General features: G+C 43.4%; 1 protein-coding gene across 1 annotated transcript in view; it reads right to left on the bottom strand.

Moving 5' to 3' along the window:
* Nucleotides 1-23,086, bottom strand: part of ROBO1 (roundabout guidance receptor 1) — a 711,324-nt gene that overhangs the window by 19,035 nt on the left and 669,203 nt on the right. The window contains exons 22-27 of the mRNA XM_056858074.1: nucleotides 17,967-18,121; nucleotides 16,556-16,900; nucleotides 12,638-12,742; nucleotides 8,275-8,419; nucleotides 7,845-8,096; nucleotides 3,034-3,443 (exon numbers count right to left, since the gene is read on the bottom strand). Coding sequence (XP_056714052.1) covers nucleotides 3,034-3,443; nucleotides 7,845-8,096; nucleotides 8,275-8,419; nucleotides 12,638-12,742; nucleotides 16,556-16,900; nucleotides 17,967-18,121 — 1,412 coding nt within the window. The remainder of the gene's footprint in view (nucleotides 1-3,033; nucleotides 3,444-7,844; nucleotides 8,097-8,274; nucleotides 8,420-12,637; nucleotides 12,743-16,555; nucleotides 16,901-17,966; nucleotides 18,122-23,086) is intronic.

Below are 23,086 nucleotides of genomic sequence, written 5' to 3'. Positions count from 1 at the left end.
ACATGAAACCTGCTGGATGACCTTGGGCTAGTCAGTTCTCTCAGAACTCTCTCAGCCCCACCTACCTCTCAAGGTGTCTGTTGTGGGGGGGAAAGGTGATTGTAAGCTGCTTTGAGACTCCTTAAAGGTAGAGAAAAAGCGGGGTATAAAAACCAACTCTTCTTCTGAGCCTAGTTGCATGGTGGGAAGCATGCAAGGACTTGTGGGGGGTACCTCACCTTCCCATTTCTTCTTTCCCTCCTCCTGGCAGGCAACATAACCTCAAGTGTCCCTGCTTCTTTCTCTCCTTCCCACCCACCAACTAGCATGCCTCTTATCTGCCCCCGCCCATCTTCAGCTATATTTATTATTGTTTACCTCATTTATATCCCACCATTCTCCACAATGAGGAACGAGAGCAGCTTATATCATTCTTATCTTCTCCATTTTATCCTCATAACAACCCTGGGAGGTAGGTTAGGGAGTGTGTGAGCACCATGCCGAAGTGGTGATTTAAACCTGGGTCCCCCAGATCCTAGTTTGAAACTCTTAACAACTACACTGCACTGGCTTTTGTGGGGTGGCGGATGTTGGTCAATAGCAAGCAGCCAGGACTGGGTGAGGGATGCAAACTGTATAGTAGCAAGTCACCTCATGGTTGCTGCCTACTGCCAGGCCTGACCTCGATGCATGTTCCCTCAAAGGCCAAAACAGCCCTAGAAAGGAAAGCCCTGCCCCCTTGCCCTGGCTTTTACTGTCATATAACAGGGCGTGAAGACTGGTAATGAACAAATGAAGCTGCCTTATACTGAATCAGTCCATCAGTCCATCAAAGTCAGTAAAGTTGGTACTATTGTGGTTGCCTAGCAACACAGAATCATAGAGCTGGAAGGTACCATACCGGCCATCTAGTCCAACCCACTGCTCAATGCAGGATCAGCCTAGAGCATCCTTGACAGCTGTTTGCCCAGCTGCTGCTTGAAGACTGCCAGAGGGGGGAGCTCACCACCTCCCTAGGCAGGTGATTCCACTGCTGAACATCCACTGAGGTCATTAGTTTCTTAAAGATGCAGGAGTTGCTTTTATCCTTTTGGGTAGGTTTTTAACTTCCCAATGTTTTGTTTTTAAGATTTCAGATTTCCTTTTCTAAGGTTTGTAGAAAGATCTGTCTTGTCTGTCCATGGCTATATTCTCTGGATTTAAGATTGGGCCATGTTTAGAATTAAACATACTGATTTGAAAAGCTCTTCAGAAGAATGTCCAAGCTATAGAGAGAAAAAGGAGAGACAATACATACTTTTGTCTTATAGGAGGAGCCAAGCAAACATGCAGCAGTAGGAAATGTGGTGTTAATGGTAGTAGAAAGTGAACTTTACTGTTGGGAACAGAATTTTTCCATGACATCTGTACAATTTTGTCAAAGTCTGCAGTTCACCTCCAGTAGTAAGCATAAGCAACTGGCAAGTTCTTCTACAGAATACATTTCTGAAAATGGCACACTCTTACTTTCCAGCTGAGTTAGCTGAGAAAGCATTAGCATTGTAACGCTATCATCAGAAGAGTGCATGAAGGTTTTTGCCTTGGGGTTCTAGATTTATATTTGTAGATTGCTGATGCTACCCTTTCCTCATGTTACCAGTGGGAAATAAGGACTGAAACTAATGTGACTTTTTAAAAATCCCAGCAACTGTAAAGTAACCACAGGAGAGGAAGACAACGCTGATGTTGATTGAAGAAGCAGCTGTGAAGGATGTTTAACCTCCCCATGCCATTTTCCTGCGGTGGAACACACACTAGCAACACCTTTTCCTATTGCACCCCCCTCCCAGCAGTCCAGGCACAAGACAGATACCTGTGGTTTTTCCCCCACTGTTGGCTGAAGGTGTAGATTTTCAGACAGAGGATGATGTACGTTAGAAAACAATGTGACCAAAACAAAGATCAAGCCTCATTGGCTGTTTTAAATTAAAAAGGTTAGTAGATCTTATCTTAGAACCTCTGCTTCACATCTGTTTGGCTTCGAAGTAAAGCCCGGCAGGAGCCAGAGGCAATTCCTGAAGCGTAAAGGAGAAGCAGCTCACAATGAACTGGCTTACAGAGATAGGCACAGATAAATTGTACAGTGGTGGGTCAATGTAGGTATGTCCATCTATCTGTAGTGATAGACCCATCTCCTACTACCATGTAATTATAGAAGAAATAGTGTACTGAGGAAGATTTCCCCCCGAAAAAGAAGCAAATAAAGATACAACCATAATTAAGAGGTATCAGTATTTGTATTTTTACATTAATTAATTCTGGTTCTTTAGTAATATTAAAAAGTAGGGTATAGGTTAAAATTATGTTAAATATGCTAAATATGTTAAAATTAGGAACCCCGTGGTGCAGAGTGGTAAGCTGCAGTACTGCAGTCAAAAGCTCTGCTCACGATCTGAGTTTGATCCTGAAGGAAGTTGGTTTCAGGTAGCCGGCTCAAGGTTGACTCAGCCTTCCATCCTTCCGAGGTCGGTCAAATGAGTACCCAGCTTGCTGGGGGTAAAGGGAAGATGACTCGGGAAGGCACTGGCAAACCACCCCGTAAACATAGTCTGCCTAGTAAACGTTGGGATGTGACGTCACCCCATGGTTCAGGAATGACCCGGTGCTTGCACAGGGGACCTTTACCTTTTTATATGTTAAAAAATGGAGCAGTATTTTTGCCACTGTTTCTTCTTTATTTCTCTTTGCATAACATGAGTGTTTTGCTATCTATTGCTTCTTTTTGTGTATTTTGGTATATAATTGTTGTTTCTGACTACATATTTTGAATACATACATACTAAAAAAAAGCACTGAAGTTTTCTATTTCTTAATTGCAGGTTCATATATATACTTGGAAAAGCTTTTTGATAAAAAAAGGTTTTACTCTAGATCACTCAGGTAAATATTTTGTGTGTGTCCAGGAGATTCATATAAGAATAATTTTAACCTTTGTTGTTACTCAGGAAGTTTTATGCCTAATTGTATATCGATAGAAACCTCTGATCAAATAAAGGAATGGGGGAAAAACCTCACCTCCTGCAGCATCCTGCATTTGACGCCTTGCTACTTTAAGACCAGCATATTCTGCTGCTGCTGCAACAGCCTGTGCAAAATCTGCATCTGTAAAAAAGGATCCATCAGATGAGCTAACACTAGACCGTCCGCTAGATATGTTGTCATCTTCTGAGGCTGATCCCCAGCCATTAATCATGGATCCTGTCACAGAGCTCTCCAGATCTCCAACACTTGAAGCAGGTGTTTGCTCAAGGCAACGAAAAAGAAGTCTTCTGTTTTGCATCTTGGCCACTTCTAGGTCTGCTTCATCCTCTTCCTCCTCTGGTGCATCTGTATCCATGTCTGATACAAGAGGTCCTGAAATATAACCGTAGGTATGTGGTGGAGAGATAGGCCTTGGAGGTGGAGGTGGACTCACGGGCTGACGCCTGCACACAAATAAATGTTTACATATTGATATATGCATTGTACTGGTCACAAAACAGTCATAAATTTCTTACATTTTATGTTTTTGTTAACTGTTTCTATTTATTTATAACATTTTTATGCTGCCTTTCCACCCAAATAGGATCCTCAAGGCATCACTGAAATGAGGAGTTTTTATGTGGAAACTGTTAATTAGTATATGAGGTGGAAAAGTAATTTACCTTAACAATGAAAACATAACTGTCCTTTCCCTCTGATCAGTTCTTAAATCAGTATAGAACAGGAAGGGGAACTGCAATTACTTATGAAGTGAATCTCAATTCCTTCTCCCCCATTATTTCCTCTTTCCCTTCCCTCAAAGCCCCAACAGCCTCTTACCTTTTCCTGCTTCCTTCTTTCCTTGCCACCCACTAGCCAACCTACTTTTACCTGCCTCCCTGTTTTCAGCTGTCTTTCCTTTCCCCAGCAGCCTCTACTCAGGAAAATTATATTCCACTTTTGTATTACCAACCACTGGGCTAGACCTAGTTGTATGGTATGAAACCTGCAAGGACTTGTGGGCGAGACATCTCATTATCCACTGTATCCTCCTTCCTGGTAAATTTCCTCTTTCCCTCCTCCTGGCAACCCCCATATCATTCCCCCCCTTTCCCTGTCTCAGCTGTTCACCAAGCTATTTTGTAACCTCATAAAATTGGCAGTAATTGAAGAAGCCTGCAAGTTTACCATCACTACAAAAAGAGGAACATATGGGAATACCGTATATACTCGAGTATAAGCCGAGTTTTTCAGCCCAAAAAAAGGGCTGAAAAAAGCCAACTCGGCTTATACTCGGGTCAATACGGTAGGGTAGGGGAGGGGGGAGGAGGGAGGAGGGAGGAGGAAAACCTACCATTGCCGCCATCCTTCGCTGCCGGCGGGGCCTGCCTGGAAGCAGGCAGGCCTCGCCGCCGCCCCCGCCGCCGGCCCGCTCTCCTGGGAGCGGCCAGCGGGGCCTGCCTGCTCCCAGGCAGGCCTCGCCGCCGCCCCCGCCGCCTACCCGCTCGCCTTCCCGCGGCCAGCGGGGCCTGCCTGGAAGCAGGCAGGCCTCGCCGCCGCCCCCGCCCCCCCGCCGCCGGCCCGCTCGCCTTCCCGCGGCCTGGGAGCGGCCAGCGGGGCCTGCCTGGGAGCAGGCAGGCCTCGCCGCCGCCGCCGCCCCCCCGCCGCCCCCCCCCGCCGCCGGCCCGCTCGCCTGGGAGCGGCCTGCGGGGCCTGCCTGCTCCCAGGCAGGCCTCGCCGCCGCCCCCGCCGCCTACCCGCTCGCCTTCCCGCGGCCAGCGGGGCCTGCCTGGAAGCAGGCAGGCCTCGCCGCCGCCCCCGCCCCCCCCGCCGCCGGCCCGCTCGCCTTCCCGCGGCCTGGGAGCGGCCAGCGGGGCCTGCCTGGGAGCAGGCAGGCCTCGCCGCCGCCGCCGCCCCCCCGCCGCCCCCCCCGCCGCCGGCCCGCTCGCCTGGGAGCGGCCTGCGGGGCCTGCCTGCTCCCAGGCAGGCCTCGCCGCCGCCCCCGCCGCCTACCCGCTCGCCTTCCCGCGGCCAGCGGGGCCTGCATGGAAGCAGGCAGGCCTCGTCGCCGCCCCCCGCCGCCGCCGGGCCCGCGAGGGTTCCTCCGGCCGGCAGCGGCCTCCTGCAGGGCCGGGAAGGCTGCGCCGCTGCTTCCTGCCGCCGCTTCTCATGGTGAGTAGGGGGTTCAGGGGCTCTTCCCCCTCCCCCCCTTGAATGGCACTGGGGTCGGGGTGGGTTGGGGTGGGTTGGGAGGTCCCGGGAGGCCGGTGGGAGGGCGACCTGGGGCAGGGGCAAGATCTTCCCTGCGCTCTAAAATGGCGGCCGCCATTTTAGAGCGCAGCTTTACCAGAAAAGGGAATTTCTTATTGACCCTCGGCTTATATGCGGGTCAATAAGAAATTCCCTTTTCTGGCCTCAAGTTTGGGGGGGTCGGCTTATACTCGGGTCGGCTTATACCCGAGTATATACGGTAAGCAAATACTTATTGATGTTGATTTATCCACAGTAATAGACAGATATCTTCAAAAACTTGAATGAGATATAGAAGATTATAACATTCCGTGAACCAATTTTTTTGCTAAACTTTAAATCATGTATTTGAGGCAATTACCACTTTTTTACGTTTTTTATCTCCTTATCTAGTGTCCAGCTGTTATCTGACTTGGATAAGTTATACTTCTAATTGCCAGAATCGCAAAGGTCTATTTGGTCCAGATTCATCTGGATTAGAATAGGTGTGGTCATCACCTGTTGTTTTCTTTTAGCATTTGAAAATATAAGTGTAATACTTAAAAGTAGGAGGGAAGGCAGCATGGTACAGCCCAATCTCGTCAGATATCGGAAGCTAAGGTGGGTCAGCCCTGGTTAGTATTTGGATGGGAGACCACCAAGGAATACCAGGGTTGCTGTGCAGAGGAAGGCACTGGCAAACCACCTCTGTTAGTCTCTTGCCATGAAAACCCCATAAGGGGTCACCATAAGTCAGCTGCGACTTGACGGCACTTTACACACACACAATACTTGAAAGTACCACAGTTATAAGTACCACAGCTAAAAGCTATTGAAAGAAGCATTCTTTATGAATTTGCTTTAAAAAAAAAGAATAAAAGCTAGGAGCCATCACCATTTCTCTTCACAATAAAAATCCATAATGATATGTTGCAAAAAGAATTACTTCCTGTTTGTTCAGAGTCTCATGCCAAGCAATTTATCAGATGCCCTCAATTCTAGTGCTGGAGTAAGAGAGTTAGAGAACATTTATCTCAACACAATTCATACGTTTTAAAACTCTGAGCATGATGTTTCCTAAACAAAACACACACATACCCCAAACCAAAAACCCTGACCTTTTAAGATTTTCTTTACAGGGAAGATGCAGCAATCCTCTGATAATTTTAGCTTTTCTTTGCGGGTTTTTTTCATCTTCATGATTATTAAGACGGGCTGACCCAAGCCGCTTACAGTTCTGTAATACTCTGTATCACACAATGTAAGTGCACAGTAACAATGAAATATATATATATTTTTACCAGTGATAATGTTGGAAATAGAACCATACACAGGTCCCATGAAGACTTGCAAGGAAGGGAAATGCCATTCTCCTCTCCCCAGCAACCTTGGCAGTTTAGGACCAAAACTGTGCAGGATGCCCTTCCTGCACTAAGATATAGCCAAAGGCTTCATCAGTCCCAGCGACCCAATTGTTCCTTTTGCCCCCTCTCCATTTTTTCTTGACCCATACCCACTTACACATTTATTCTCCCCCCTCCCAATGCTGATCTGTACTTTTGTTTAATTTTTTCATGGAGTATCTAAGCATCAGGTTTAGCATGATGTCTGTGCAAGCGCAGACTTCACTGGCTATTCTGAGGGTGTTTAAACCACCTCCCCCTCCTCAAACGTTCAGATTTTTGTTCAAGTTTGAGAGTTGTCCCAGGTTTGCAGAAACGTCTGTTATAGTGCTGGGTGGCACCACTGTGAAAAGCTCTGGATTCACACAGTGGGACCATACATGGGAAACAGATATACTGTGGTAAATTTCTTAACATTTCTATTTTATATTCTGATGACTGAATCTAATCTTCAGGAGCACTCTGCAGAGAAGGTAAAACTCCAAAGTTTCCATATGACATTTTCCTCAAGACATAACACGAAAAAGACCACATTAGACACACACACACACACACACATTTGCTCTCATGTCACAGCTGACTTATGATGTAAGGTAAAAGGTAAATGTCTCCTGTGCAAGCACCGGGTCATTCCTGACCCATGGGATGACGTCACATCCTGACGTTTCCTAGGCAGACTTTGTTTTATGGGGTGGTTTGCCAGTGCCTTCCCCAGTCTTCTTCCCTTTACCCCCAGCAAGCTGGGTACTCATTTGACCGACCTCGGAAGGATGGAAGGCTGAGTCAACCTTGAGCCGGCTACCTGAAACCAACTTCCATCGGGATCGAACTCAGGCCGTGATCAGAGCTTGGACTGCAGTACTGCAGCTTACCACTCTGTGCCACAGGGCTCCTGAGTTATGATGACCCCGTAGGATTTTCAAGGCAAGAGATATTTAGAGGTGGATTGCCACTGCCTGCCTCTCCATAGCAACCCTGGACTTCCTTGGTGGTTTAACCAGGAACTAACCAAGTACTAACCAGGGCTGACTCTGCTTAGCTTCTGAGATCTGACAAGATCGTGCTAGCCTGGGCCAGCCAGGTAAGAGCAAACACTCACACACATACATCCAAAACAAATCTTGTTTTTGCTGCAACGGAAAGCCACTGGAATGTGTGATTTGAACCCAGTGTGCTGACATCATAACAGAACGTTAAATAAAAGTTAGTTTTCAGCATGGCTGAATAACTGACCTCCGGTCCGGTGGGTGTTGCAAGTGGCTTATTTCTTCTGGGCAATCCTGCAACATAGGCTGGAGTTCTTCTTGAGGTGAAGGAGTTAGTGTGGCAGTAGACTGATGGCTATAGGACACTGCTGCCGGAGATGAAGCTGCTCCTCGAACCGGTGGCGTGGGACCTCGTTCATCTTCTTCTTCTTCCTCCAGATCATCCTGTTGTAGATACATTCTTGCTGGTGGTACAGGGCATGGGATTTCCTGGTCATAGCTAAGAATGGATTCAGAAAAATGAGAACTAGAACCTAGGACACAGTCAGGTACATTTTGGTCAAATGACTGAAGATTCATTTCCATACATGAGATCTCAAATTCCTTTAAGAAATTAAGGGAATTTGGCCATTGGGGGTCAGAAAAATACTCAATGACAATTCATTATTTTATCTTACCTTTCATTCACTGATATACTATAATCTTCACTATTACTGTGGGGAGGAGGATGTACAGGGGGAGGAGGAAGTAGGTCTGTCCAATTCATGCCAGCTTGCTTTGAAGCCTTGGGGGTTCGAGCACCCTTCTTGTGCCCTTGACTCCCTATGAATAAATATATTTATATAATTGCTCATACTTTCAAGAACAGACTATGCAATCCATGTTCTATATTCTAACACAATTAAACATGTAACAATTTAATCAGATGATGAAGAGTCTATTCTTTACATTGGATAATTAACTGAAACATTGGCCCAGTTCAGACATAAAGCAAAACCATAGTTTAATTAAACTAACCGTAGTTAATTGGTTGTGCAAATGCAAGTCAATACAGTCATTATGATAGGAGCTGAAAGTAGGACATGAAGTTGGTTTGTTAATCAGACTTACTTTAATATCTGAATGCAGAGATCTTGGCAGAATCACTGCTTGCTTCCTGTCAATATTCCATGCTCCTCCCAGTTACAGAGATGCCTGGCTAAAGCAGCTCAAAAGTGAAACCACTCTTTTTATTGCCTGGAACACTTTACCCTTACACTCAGCAATCAGAAGAACCTTTTCATGTTTCACCATGCAAAGCAGCCTTGAGTATCAGCAGGTTTGGCAGGAGGGTCAAATAAGCTGTTCAATGCTGGAATACAAGGCCGGCTCTCCCAACCTGTGCATCAGGTTCTGGGAGGCCATTCCTCATTACCCATTGTGTTGCTGCTGCCCTACTGGTCTTCAAGGCAGAGGTACATCTCATGGGAGGGGCCATGGCTCAGTGGCAGAGTATCTGCTTGGCATGCAGAAGGTCCCAAGTTCAATCCCCGGCATCTCCAGTTAAAGGGACTAGGCAAGCAGGTGATGTGAAAGACCTCAGCCTGAGACCCTGGAGAGCTGCTGCCGTTCTGAATAGACAATACTGACTTTGATGGACCAAGGGTCTGATTCAGTATGAGGCAGTTTCATGTGTTCATGTGACGTAGCAAGGGTAAAATAAGAGGAGGGCACTTGGACTTCCATCTATCACTTGTGCCACTTCAAGCACACTCCAAGGCTACAAACTCCAGAGGTTGCTGGAATGGCACAAGCACAGTTCTATAAGGAGTGTGCCTCATTCACATTACATGTGCCATGTCCAGCATTGTCTGAGAAAAGGGTTGACCTCCACACCTGATCATTATTTATTCACTTCATTTATATCCCACTTTTCTCCCCAAAGGGGACTAGTGCTGCCAAATCCAGGTTCCTGGCTATTTGGGGGAAGAGTCCAGGGAGGGTAGAACCTGGTGAGGGCTTGGGAGTGTGGCAGGAATGTGATACCATACAGCCCACTCTCTGAAGCTGCCATTTTCTCCAGGGGAAGTGATATCTAGAGATCAGTTGTAATTCCAAAAGAACTTCAGGCCCCAACTTGGGGTTGGCAATCCCAATAGGGAACCAAAGTAGTTTACAACATTCTCCCTTTATCCATTTTATCCTCACAACAACCCTACGAGGTAGGCTATGGTGAGAGCGTTTGAAGAAGAAGAAGACTTGGTTTTTATATGCTGACTTAAGGGAGACTCAAACCGGCATACAATCACCTTCCCTTCCCCACAACAGACACCCTGTGAGGTAGGTGAAGCTGAGAGAATGTGATTTGCCCAAGGTCACCCAGCTGGCTTCGTGTGTAGGAGTGGGGAAACAAATCCAGTTCACCAGATCAGCCTCCGCTGCTCATGTGGAGGAGTGGGGAATCAAACCCGGTTGACTGGCCTGAGGTCACCCAGTGACTAGAGGCATTCAATGTAAGCTCCAGGAACAGTTACCAATAGTAGGATCAAACTGGTCTGGGGGTGGGTGTTTTGTTAGACTGTAGGAAGTTGTGTGTATGTATGTGAATGGTTCAATTTAATTACAGTATCTCCTGATTTGGAATGAGGAAAGGGAGCATGGATTTATGGCCCTACAGTGACTCTGCCCAGTAGAAAGCAAGCTATGATCAGTGGTGAAACTTCAGTTCAGGGGGAGTGCTACAATACGCATGGGATAGGAACCTCATGCTTTTAAAAAGAAAGAAGAGTGTTCTGAAATTAGGATTTGTTCAGGCAAGCAAGTATTGACTGGTCATCTAGAAACTAAATCCTGAGTTCATGGTTCAAATAAACCATTGTTTCATATTGTGTTTGACCCAAGGCATTGGCTATTTCAGATAACTAAAAAACTACATAACTGAAAAACTAGAACACATTTTGCTTTCTGTTGAACTTAATATTTAAGACTAACTAGACACTAGCAATATATATAAGGTAATTGTTACTCTGGCCCCTTCCACAATTTCTCAATATTTTGCTGAAGCATGCTTTTACAAAGAAATACACACAATGCTCGTAACTTGAATTAATAAAGGGATAAAACATATTAACGCCATGAACGGACTTTACAAGAAATATAATTAAAGTGATCTTCGTGCAGCTATTAATTGCATTATAGATTATCATCTAAAACAAATGAGCTGTATAAATATTCTCCAAGGTATCTTTATGTTATTTAATTCCTGAAGCTTAACACACAATATGATATAGATATGATCTACTAAAGTTCCACTGTTGCATTAAGTCAATGAATACACCTAATTTGTACTTGTCCACTGAAATGTTTCAGGCACAATGAAACTACTAAATTTATTCCAAATAGCAGGTGCAGCTGAACACGATTACTGGAAGAACTAAAGTAACCCACAATGAAAGCAGCAGAAGAAAGTATAGCACTAATGTTTTCAGCTACTCTTCCTGGAAAATTAAGGTTTACAGTAGAATTATATAAGCTTTAGCCAGTTTCAGATCAAGAGTTTCAGGATGCACAGATGTACTCCCAAGTGCTTATGTGCTTCAGACAGGATTTCCAAAATGCCCTTTTCTAACTCTGGATTCTCGCACTGTCATGGTCACTGAGACTAGGGTACTAAGGAGACAGGAATGATGGCATTGTCACCATAGAGGCCCATGTTATTTAATTTCACATAATGTTTTATTCTCAGTGGCATAAAGTGGGGAAACAGAACCTTTGCTGGGACCTGTGGTAGTTCTTGATGACCCTGCCCACATCATTGCTTTTGTACTGCAGTAGGTGGACACCATCAGAAATACAAAGTGTGCATGCAGAAGCCTCCTCTGTAATGCTATATGGCCCACCTAACATGCTTAGTCAAGCAAAAATGTATTTGGAAATATAGATTTGAATTGTTTGCCACCCAAAATGTATAGGGGAGGGGTGGCTCAGTGGTAGAGCATCTGTTTGGCATGCAGAAGGTCCCAGGTTCAATCCCCGGCATCTCCAGTTAAAGGGACTAGGCAAGTAGGTGATGTGAAAGACCTCTGCCTGAGACCCTGGAGAGCCGCTGTCGGTCTGAGTAGACAATACTGACTTTGATAGACCCGAGGTCTGATTCAGTATAAGGCAGCTTCATGTGTTTATGTGTATTCCTCTTATTCAGAGGGCTACTTATCAGGCAGACAGCAATGCAGTATTACTTGATTATAGTGCAAATCTCCCCTGATAACTACTCATCATAAACATTTCTCTTAGTAGTTTGCAGTGGGCTGCTTTAGCTGTGCATGACATTTTTAAAAAATTACATACATATAGTATCTCCAAGCCATAACAAAATAAGATCAGATCCTACACCAATTTTAGAACTGTTTATTGAATAGAATAAATAAGATTTGACAAGGAAACATAGCCATTAGCAATATTACCACTAATGAACATACACAAACCCTTTTCCAGAAGCTAAGTTTTAAGATCTCAGCTGACATTTGGGTTCTCCAAAAAACTCTGAAGGGAAAAAAGGAGACTTGTGTGAGTTGTGAGGAGGAAGGAAGGAGATCCGGGAAGGAATGGAGATAACTGGGGGGACACTGTGGAAAAGGAGATGGAAGGTGGTAAAAGAGATGAGAAGCAGAGCTAGAACACATGGGATGAGGGAAGGAGGGGCAAGCAGAGGGCAAGAAGGGAAGGAGACCCCTTATCCTTCTCTAATTCAGCCATAAAGGAAGCCTAGAAAATTACTAGGCTAACAGCAGAGGCACTGGTATCACAAGTTTTCATCTATTTTTCTAGAAATATGTAAGCTTTCAGTTTTATTTTGTATTATTTCAGAGGACACAAAAATGTTTGTGAAACCCAGCCACTGTTACAGCTATTCTTTTCTCAAAATGTAACTCCGCAAAATGTAGGTGTCAGCATTATACACTGCATTTCAAAGAACACTAATGCCATAATATGATAACCTTTCAAATGTGAATAAAGGCTTTTCAGATTTTAAAAGGATCCCAGATTGTAGTTCATACTTACCAGATGTACTGCTTCCTCTATCTGAACTGTTGTAGGATCCTCCTGTATTTTGGTCGTATGATTGGTTGTATGGAATAGTTGGAGCATTATCACTTACTCGATAATCTGTAAGTTTAATAACAGAAGACGATCTTTGCACTCAAATAAGTCATTATCAGGTTAACACAATAGAGAATACTATTTCTGCAGCAAAAAAGAGCTTTTCTGGTCCAATCTAACATGAGTTTTCATCCCTGTCAACCAAAGATTTAAGAACCACTGAGAAGTAATCTGTGCAAAACACAGGATTTTATAAGGGTTTATCAGTATTATTAATAATTATGCCTTGTTGTTATACGTGACTCCCTGCTGAAATAAATTTAGAAAGGCTGACTCTGTATGTTGAAAGAGAAATCCAATATCATGCAGAGCATCAGCCCAGAATTTAAGGCTCAACCTGTGCTGGGCTTCGGGGAGGGGGTCGCCTGCAATAACTTGACGTAATCCACTAGTACAAATCAATCTGGTGTCTCGTTGTTAATTCCAAAGAAAAAGCTGATCAGACACTGCATCTTTCAAATGATATACAACAGGTATAAGGGTCAGCAGTAGGAAACTGCCAAAAACTTTGGCATGAAATAAATGGTCCGTCTTGCCACTCATATGCCTACTTCCTGCTTTTACAAGTGCCTATGCAGAGGTGAGTGCCTTTGCCCTCTATTTGTTCCTAGAAAAGCATCACAAGGTAATCAATGAAATGCATGAGGCCTACAACAAATTCTGCTGAAAACAACATGTGTCCTCATTAGTGGTAGCATCAGACAGAATATTGTGACAATACAATTATAGGTTTTTTTTTTTAATCCAAGATCTGGCAAAAATGTCACAGGGTTAACAAGTGAAACTTGGGGGGGCGGGGTTGGGGGGGAATTATAACCAGAGCCACTGGATATGAAATAGAAATAGTGAAGCACAGTGCAAAAAATGTTCAAATGGTTATTCTTTTGTTATCCAAGCTAGAGGTAAATTATTAGATAGTTACGGCTGTTGACCTGTGTGGTGCTACAGGGTTCCAGCTTATCCCCCATGCTTTTAAATATCTATATGAAGTCACTGGGAGAGATCATCAGGAGGTATGGGCTGTGTTGTCGCCAATATGCAGATGGCACCCAGATCTACCTTTCTTTTCCATCTAATTTCTAGGATGCTGTTGATGTTCTTAACTGGTGCTTGGATTCAGTAATGGGCTGGATTAGTGGGAACAAGCTCAAACTTAATCCTGACAAGGCAGAGATTCTCTGGATTATAAAAAGGCAGACCAGGAACTTGAGGTCTCTCCAGTCTTGGATGGGGTTATATTCCCCTTGAAGAGCCAAATTTGTTGGCAGGTGGCTGCTGTGACTCAGAGTGCATTTGCCCAGCTCTGGCTAGTTCAACAACTGTGTCGTCCCTGGGTCAGTCAGATCTAGTCACAGTGGTTCATGCCTTAGTTACATCTATACTGGACTACTGCAATGTACTCTACTTGGGGCTACCCTTGAATGGTGTTCAGAAGCAGTAGCTAGTGCAGAATGCTGTGGCTAGACTGCTGGTTGGGGCCAGCTATTGGGAGTGTATGCCCCCAATATTACAGCAATTACACTGGCTATCAATCTGCTCCCGACCCCAAGTCAAGTTGTTGGTTTTGTTCTTTAAAGCCCTACATGGCTTGGGACAGGAATATCTAAAGGACTATCTTCTCCCATACATTCCTGCCCAATTAAAATAGCAGGGAGATGCCCTCCTGACTGTCCCACCAAGAAGATGCTCATTTGGTGGGTACACAGGAGAAGGCCTTTTCTGTGGCAGCTCCACAGTTATGGAACAACTTCTACTGGGAGGTGCGACTGGTAGCATGAGTGCAATTATACTGTTATCTTAGATTACCTAAGATAACATTTAAGAGGATCTAAGCTGCTTTGAGCCCTGCGTTCCAGGAGGAGTGGCAAAAAATATACTATCCAATGTCAGGATTACTGTGGCTGCCCTTATGTTGTGCAGTCTGCCAGAAACCATTAAGAAAGCAGCTACTCTCCTGATTTTCAAGAAGTGGTACAAAGCAGAATTTTTTAAGTGAGCATTTGACAGCACATAACTGATCAGGAAACTGGTCCTTATGTTTCTGTCTTAGTGTTTCTAGATTAGTAGAAAAGAGCAAGAGTCCAGTAGCACCTTAAAGACTAACAAAAATATTTTCTGGCAGGGTATGAGCTTTCGTGAGCCACAGCTCACTTCTTCAGAAAGCTCATACCCTGCCAGAAAATATTTTTGTTAGTCTTTAAGGTGCTACTGGACTCTTGCTCTTTTCTACTAATGCAGACAGACTAACACGGCTACCCACTGTGAATGTTTCTAGATTGTTCTTTATAGGATGGCTTTAGAAGTGTGGTTCTATTTCCTACTCTGTTGTTTTAGTTCTTTTTCTCATTAAGCCACCTTGACTGTCCTTCAGGAGAAAAGCGAAATGGAAGCCTTTAAAATTACAATAAATCAAAAATAGAACAGATATGCAGCAAAATGTACTCAAAATCAGAATATACTCTCTAATATTTGATTATTCTTGCAATTTTCTCTCTTGCATGTTTCATCTATTTACATAGAAGATAAAAACACCATACATTTATCTGACTTGAAACTGAATTAAGCAGGGTCTTCCATGGTATAATGCTCAGCAGCTATTGTAACTATAGAGCTCCATATATGTACACTTATGAACAAACACTATACTGAGAAGGTGCACACACACAAATCTATATATTTTAAAAATAATTATTTAGAATCAATTTTGTCCTGGATTTGAAAATAAAGATTTGAATTAAGAACCCATATATGTAGAAAAAGTCAAAGGCAAAAAATATAATTAAATGCCATTATCACTATATTAAACAGCTATACGTTCATGTCAGATTTATGTGGCCTCTGAACCATTCTGTGGATAAGTAGTTCATGTAGTCAATAAATTTTGTAATGGAACATATCCTTTACCTTTTCCAAATCACTAGGTGGCAATATGAGCCTCAACAATGTGTTCAGAATGTTCAAAGTTAGAGCAGGCCCAGGTTCTAGGGGTAGCATTTGGCAAATCAGATTATTAAAATAAGCTGCGTGGTAGCCTGAAGGATGAGTAAGAAATCACATAACTTCTTTTTCTATATCCGTTAAATTAAATGTGCCCTCAAGGATAGAAAGCACATTCTGATTTTAAAGCTAACACTGAAATCAATTCATTTTCAGCCTATGGATGCTGTGCTTTTGAAAAGAACAACACTTTTAAGCCCAAATTTTTGTTAAATAAGATGCTGAATTTGATGAACATGCTAAAATTAATTGGACCAATCTGCTTCCATCCTTGGTAACTTCTGCAATAAAAGCTTCCAGATTTTTATATGTACATTCCAGTCACTTACAGGGATGTGTAGGTTTAATTACCCTCCATCCACCACCAGAAGACCTATTTTAAAACTTTAGTGTGATGCCTGTACCTTGAATATGCTTTATGAATTAAAGATGCGGTGTTCGTCCCAATCACTCATTTGTTGTTATTAAATTTAATTTAAGCTCAAAGCCATATGAAATATATTTTATTTTCTTCTCTTTTAAGATACAGCTGTTTTATTTGTTAGACTAAATTTGATCTTCGAAGATTATCCTAGTGCTAATTAACTCTTTGACACTGTTAATTGGGAATGTGTATATCTACAAAGGAACTTAGATTGCACCACAGTGCTGGGTCTATTGTGGCAAGTTTTACACTCCAGTAACCAATTATCAGATCCTGAGATGGCCAAAATCACTGTGGGCAGACCAGAATAGCACTTCTTTGTTTATATCAGCTGTGAACCTCAAGGCTTAAGTATTCCCCCATGCACAAAAGAGGAGAAACAACACTAGGTGATTTACCTTTGTTTAATTTGTTTTGCTCCATAATGTTGTACTGAACGGGTGCAACCTCTTGCTTCTGTTGTCCAGAAGGCTTCCAAGGCTTTTCGTTCAAATCCCCACTGCCGCTGTTGACGTTGCTGTTAACATTGCTGATATTTGACTGGATGAGCTGCGTGGTGGCATAAGGCGTAGGCTGCCCTGGTTGGCTGACAAACCTTCCATCTTTTAGATTGGGGCTATTGAAAGTTTTCATCTCATTGATCTTGTTGCTTAGATCCACATCTCCATAAACGGTTGACTCAGGCAGCATTAGGTTTGTCTGCTTGTTCTCCAGCTGATTGTTGTAATTTGCTATACAATCAGCTAACCACAGCAGGAAGAAAAAAGGAGAACACTGTGTTCAGTTACAACCCACATTTGTATGCCCTGGCGCTTAAAAATGTTTTCTGCACAAATGTGTGACTTGCTTTTTTAAATCAGAAATGGATTTGTGACCATATATCTGAAATAAGAAGAAAAATTAGAATCCTAAACTGTAGTAAAGAAATAATTTAGTTTCATAGTTCCAAAACGAGGCACACACCATGTCTGTATGGAAGCTATGTTCTCCTGGTTCCAAACATCTTAATATCCATTTTTATTTCCAGGAAGGTTATAACAAAAAAACACACAGTTGAAAGCCCCTGATGGCAACATCTGCTTGTAGATTTTAAATATATAACTACTGTTTTTTCAGTGAAAGGAACTTGAACTTATAGAAGAACCTGGAGCACATCACTATGAATTTCAGATCCTTTGCCTGAAATAGTACTGGTTTGTTTGGAAGAATTGTGATTTAGACAGCATTTGACTCCATAAATAAACTTGTCACATGGAGATGGGCTTGAAGGTCTATTGACACTATAGAACATTTGACTAAACAAAAAGCAGACTAAACAAAAAGCTGCAATAAAACAGAGAAATGTTGGTGTCCCTACATGTCACAGCTCATGCAAACTGCAAAATGGGGGGGGGAGGGGGAATAAGCTGAAGCATGGTACTCAGTAGTTTATAAGACATGTCTGGACATCTGCTGTCCTTTTAAATATTGCCTGGTGTTCAAGATCAGAATTTCCATAAGCCTCTGATTGGGCACTCAAAAAGGCTGACAGTGCCATCACAGGCAAAATTACACCCTTCTAAGCCCATTAACTTCAATGGATTTGGAAAGGTGGACACATCTTAGGATAAATCCTTCAACATTTCCCATGATTACAATAGAGTGAAGAATTCCCAAAGGGACTATATAAGGGAGTATATCAATTCTAATCTGTCAAAAGAGGAAGAGGCTAATAGCAGAGGGAGGCTTGAACAAAAGAGTAAATTAATAAGCAGGAAGCAATAAAAATTAAATTTTGAGAAAAGACTTATAGTACTAAACAACATTTACCTGGTCGACTGTATGTAGTGAGGTTGCTATCACTGTTTCCATTGCCTGATGTACAGCAGTTGATAGAGCAGTCATTGTGATTGTTCCCAGTGTTAGGCCACGTGTCTGCAAGCCATGGCTGAGAAGTAGGTTCATTGATGTTTAAAAGACCTGGCCTTAAAAAAGTATGTTTTTTTTAAATCAGAAGTTGAATATTTATTAAAAAAAGACTTGCCCATAATTTAAAAGAAAAATCTGTACTTCCCTCAATTAATCCATAGCTACACAATGTTAATTTCTTCCTACATAACTTGAAAATTTCCTCTTTATCCTGTTAGCTATAATTCTGGTTTATGTTTTCTTCATCTCCTGCCTTGACTACTGCAATCTTTCTACTTGCTTTCCCTTGTCACAGCTTAGTCCTCTATCAGAGCTCCACTGACAAACTCTTCCATTCCTCCTCTCACTCAGATTGTGACTATTTCTTTAAATCCCTACAATGCTTCTGGACTCTTTCCACACAGTATACTTATCTCCATGGCTTTGTTCCACATTATATGTCTGCCTTACTGCATGATCCCCCTGTCCTTGATCTTTGTTCTGCCAGTTGTACCATTTTCAGCCATCTGGAAGTCTTCTGTTCTTTTACCCAACTATGACCATGCTCTCTTGCTGTAACAAGCCTGGAAGTTCAGCCCACAACCCTTGCACAGTTTCTCTGTACTCTCTATATCTTAAAATCTCTCCTCAAAACTCTTTCTGTTAAGCCTTTGGCTCAACCCACATATCTGGAACGCCTTACTTCCAACTGACAGAAATTTTACCCCTAATCCAAGATATGACATGTCTGGTTTCAGCTATTGAGTGGTCACGAAAAGTTTATGACATTCAATAGTCAGCCATATTATTGTGGACCCACGGGCAAGCAGCTCCAAGGAAAGGGGAAGGAGAAGTAACATTAAATAAACACACATGCACATACTCTTTGGGAAGTAAATGGCCACAGTTTTTATTGATCACAACAGAATGGAGCATTGGCAGAAAAACCATGGGGGCCGTTTGTGGGGACCCCCATAAGGGGTCTTGGGATGGAGTACAACAGCGATCCCCAGCTCGGGGGCCTGTATTGGGTGCTCCAATCCCAGGTGGCGCTGGCTCCACACAGAGATGCCCGTCCGGTGGGGCCATCTAAGCGCTACTCCGGTGCGGTGCCCACAGGTGGTTGGGCTTTTTATCGATGCTTTCGATATATATATCGGGTTACAGGGTGGTGACCCGATATCTTGGATCCGCCCTCATGGTTTTCCACCAATGCTCCATTCTGTTGTGATCAATAAAAAACTGTGGCCATTCATTTCCAAAAAGAGCACTGTGTATGTGTGTTTTATTTGATGTTACTTTTCCTCCCCCCTTTTCCTGGAGCCACTTGCCCGTGGATCCACAAAATAGGGGGACCTGACTTAACAGGTCCCCCTGTTGTGGACTTACCAGGCAGGATACAGGGAAAGAGAGAGGCTCCGCGGGACTGGGCTGCTGCCCATTGCTGTCTCGTGAGGCCACGCTGACCTCGCGGTTCTCCCCCTCCCTTCGCAGCGGCAGGGCGGGGGTCCTGACGTCACCCCTCCCCGCGCCGATTTAAAGCCGGCGCTGCCCTGCAGCCGTTTTTCCTGGCTGCTGGGTTGCGCCGGCTTTAAATCGTCGCGGGTAAGGGTGACGTCAGGACGCACCGCCCAACCGCTGGGAAGGGCGGGGGAGAAACCCCGAGGTAAGCGTGGCCTCGCGAGACGGCGACGGGCTGCAGCCCAGCCTGGCGGAGACCTTTCCCCCTTTCTTGCATCCTGCCCGGTAAGCCCACAATGGGGGGACCTGTTTAGTCAGGTCCCCCCTTTTTATCGCCTTTTCCTTGTCCTTTCCTCTCGATGTCTCTACTATTACTTAGACTGCAAGCTCAGGGTACCAGAGACTTGACTTTTTTGTTACCTCACTGAATAAAGCAGCAAGGTATATTTTGGAAATATTTTGATTAAACCGTAAGACAACACTTAGATGGTTAAATACGGAACTCAGCATAAACCTCCCTAGAAGTCATATTACACTGACATGGAACACCATAGTCCTCCACAGTGGAAAGAGATGTGGAGTTGGTCATTGAGTGGTGATGGAAAGACAATCTCTGTCAAAATTGTTTCACATGTGCCACATGAAGATTTAACATTGGCAGGCCTTGAGCCAGTTAAATAAAGAAGTTACACTAATTCCACTGCACAATTTCAATTTAATGTGTCAGAAATGTTCCTTTAATCAACATTAATCAAATGTTGGCTAAAGTTATACAGAAACAATGGTATAGCCAGAATAGCATTAAGTGATATCAATCTGGAAAACAACTGTCTTCACATGCAACTCCATAAAAAAGTAAACTAGGAATGAGAACCTTTTGAGAAAGCTAAGTAAATATTTAAAAAAACATTGTGTGTTGTGAATAATGCAAGATTTAAAGAAAAAAATAAATGATGATGGAAGCAAAAGAGTATACAGCAAATCATTAAGTAGATGTGTACTTACAGCAGAAATTGTTGATAAAGTTATGACTAATGCTGTAAATAACACAACCAGTAGTCACCACTGCTCAAAAACAGACAACCTCAGTCTAATTTAATAAATGGTAAAAACTAAAATATGTTAATCTGCGTACAGTTCTGGGTAGGAATTCATCAAGCGCTATTTGCAAAAGACTCTATGACAAAAGCTTAAATTGGACATCCAGAACGGTACTTCAAAAATGTTTCTACCATATACACTCCTTTCAGTGTAACATAACTGTTTGGAATGCATTAGATATTCAGTGTAATACATGAAACAAAGAAGATGATGACAGATGCAGTCCTCTGGGATTTATTCTAAAGGTGAAGTGAATGCTCTTACATAAGATCATGAGTAACAGCCTACAGAAAACCCTCCACCCATAAGTCTAAGAGAATCTCAGTTTCCCGCAAAGTAAATAAATAGTTCCACAATAGCAGACAGAAATCTTTAAAATAGAGCTTGAAAGAATGTCTTTCTTGACCCCATAGCTAGCAAGTATACACTGCATAAGAGAGAAGATAGTATATTATTTATTTCTTTTTATGCCATCACACACTGGGGCAATCAATCAATCAGCTAGCATCTGAAGGACAACGTGGTGATCCGGGGAAGTCAGCATGGATTTGTCCCAACAGGTCTTGCTAGACCAGTTGTGTTTCCTTCTTTGATTGAGTGACGAGCTTACTGGATCAAGGGAACACAGTAGATGTTGTCGAAGGCTTTCACGGTCAGAGTTCATTGGTTCTTGTAGGTTATCCGGGCTGTGTAACCGTGGTCTTGGAATTTTCTTTCCTGACGTTTCGCCAGCAGCTGTGGCAGGCATCTTCAGAGTAGTAACACTGAAGGACAGTGTCTCAGTGTCAAGTGTGTAGGAAGAGTCAGAGAGGGGTTGGGTTTGAGCTGAGTACTGTCCTGCAGACGTAATGTGCTAATCACTGTCCTGTAAGTATCAAGATAATGTACTAATGAGAGTGTGGTATGTTAATATGGAAGCATTGTATCCTGAAATGATCTGGTAATGTGTGAACTCCAAAGCTAATCTGCATGGCTAATGTTGATTGTAGCCTTTGTTAGTCTGGAGGTTTTTCAGGGCAGGAAGCCAAGCCTTATTCATTCTTAAACTCTCTTCTTTTCTGTTAAAGTTGTGCTGATGTTTATGAATTTCAATGGCTTCTCTGTGCAATCTGACATAAAAAAACATAACCTACAAACAGTGTTTAAACCCACCAAGAAAATACAACAAATGCTACGATCAGCCAAAGACAAAAGAGACCCCCTCACCTCTGCAGGAGTATATCGTATACCTTGCAGCAGTGGAGAAGTTTACATCGGGACCACAAAACGCAGCATACAAACAAGGATAAAAGAACATGAAAGATACTGCAGACTTGGCCAACCTGAGAAATCAGCAGTGGCTGAACATGGACTGACACAAACAGGACACAGGGTCTTATTCCAAGACACTGAAAGACTGGACAATTCTACCAACTATTTTGTCAGATAGCACAGAGAAGCCTGTCCTTCAGTGTTACTACTCTGAAGATGCCTGCCACAGCTGCTGGCGAAACGTCAGGAAAGAAAATTCCAAGACCACGGTTACACAGCCCGGATAACCTACAAGAACCAACAGTAGATGTTATTTACCAGGATTTCAGTAAAGCTTTTGACAGGGTTCCCCATGATGTTCTGATGGGTAAATTGGAGGATTATGGACTTGACTCTAGGATGATTAGGTGGACAGGGAACTGGTTGGAGAACTGCACCCGAAGAGTGGTTGTCAATGGCATTTCATCTGACTGGAGGGAAGTGTACAGTGGGATGCCACAGGGCTCAGTTCTGATCCCGGTACTTTTCAAGTTTTATAAATGAGCTGGATGAGGGGCTGGAAGGACTACTCATTAAATTTGCAGATGACACCAAATTGGGAGGAGCAGTGAACACACCAAAAGACAGAGACAGAATTCAACGAGATCTGAACACACTGGAAAAGCGGGTGGATGTGAGCAAGATGCAATTCAACAACAAGTGCAGAGTTCTACATCTGGGTAACAAAAATGAGAAGCACATGTACTGGATGGTGGATACACTTCTGGGTAGCAGTAAATGTAAACAAGATCTTGGGGTATGGGTGGACTGTAAGCTAAATATTATCAGCCAGTGTGAAGAAGCAGGAAAAAAGGTTGTGATCTTGGGGTATATCAACAGAGGCATGTTATCCAAATCACAAGATGTCATAGTCCTGCAGTATACTGCATTGGTCAGGCTGCACCTCGAGTAGTGTGCAGTTCTGGGGGCCTCACTTCAAAAAGGTTGTGGACAGAATGGAACAGGTGCATAGCAGAGTGATGAGGATGATTGGGGCCCTGAGATCAAGCCCTATGAGGAAAGGCTGAGGGACTTGGGAATCTTCAGTCTGGAGAAGTGGAGGTTGAGGGGGGACATGATTGCTCTAAGTATTTGAAGGGCTGTCATTTAGAGGAGGGCAGGGAGTTGTTCCTTTTGGCAGCAGAGGATAGGACTCACAATAATGGGTTTAAATTGTGGGCAGAAAGGTA

This window comes from Euleptes europaea, chromosome 12 (assembly GCF_029931775.1).
Source record: "Euleptes europaea isolate rEulEur1 chromosome 12, rEulEur1.hap1, whole genome shotgun sequence".
Taxonomy (NCBI): Eukaryota; Metazoa; Chordata; class Lepidosauria; order Squamata; family Sphaerodactylidae; genus Euleptes; species Euleptes europaea.
Note: the sequence above shows the minus strand (reverse complement) of the source record. Positions and strands in the feature narration are given on the sequence as shown.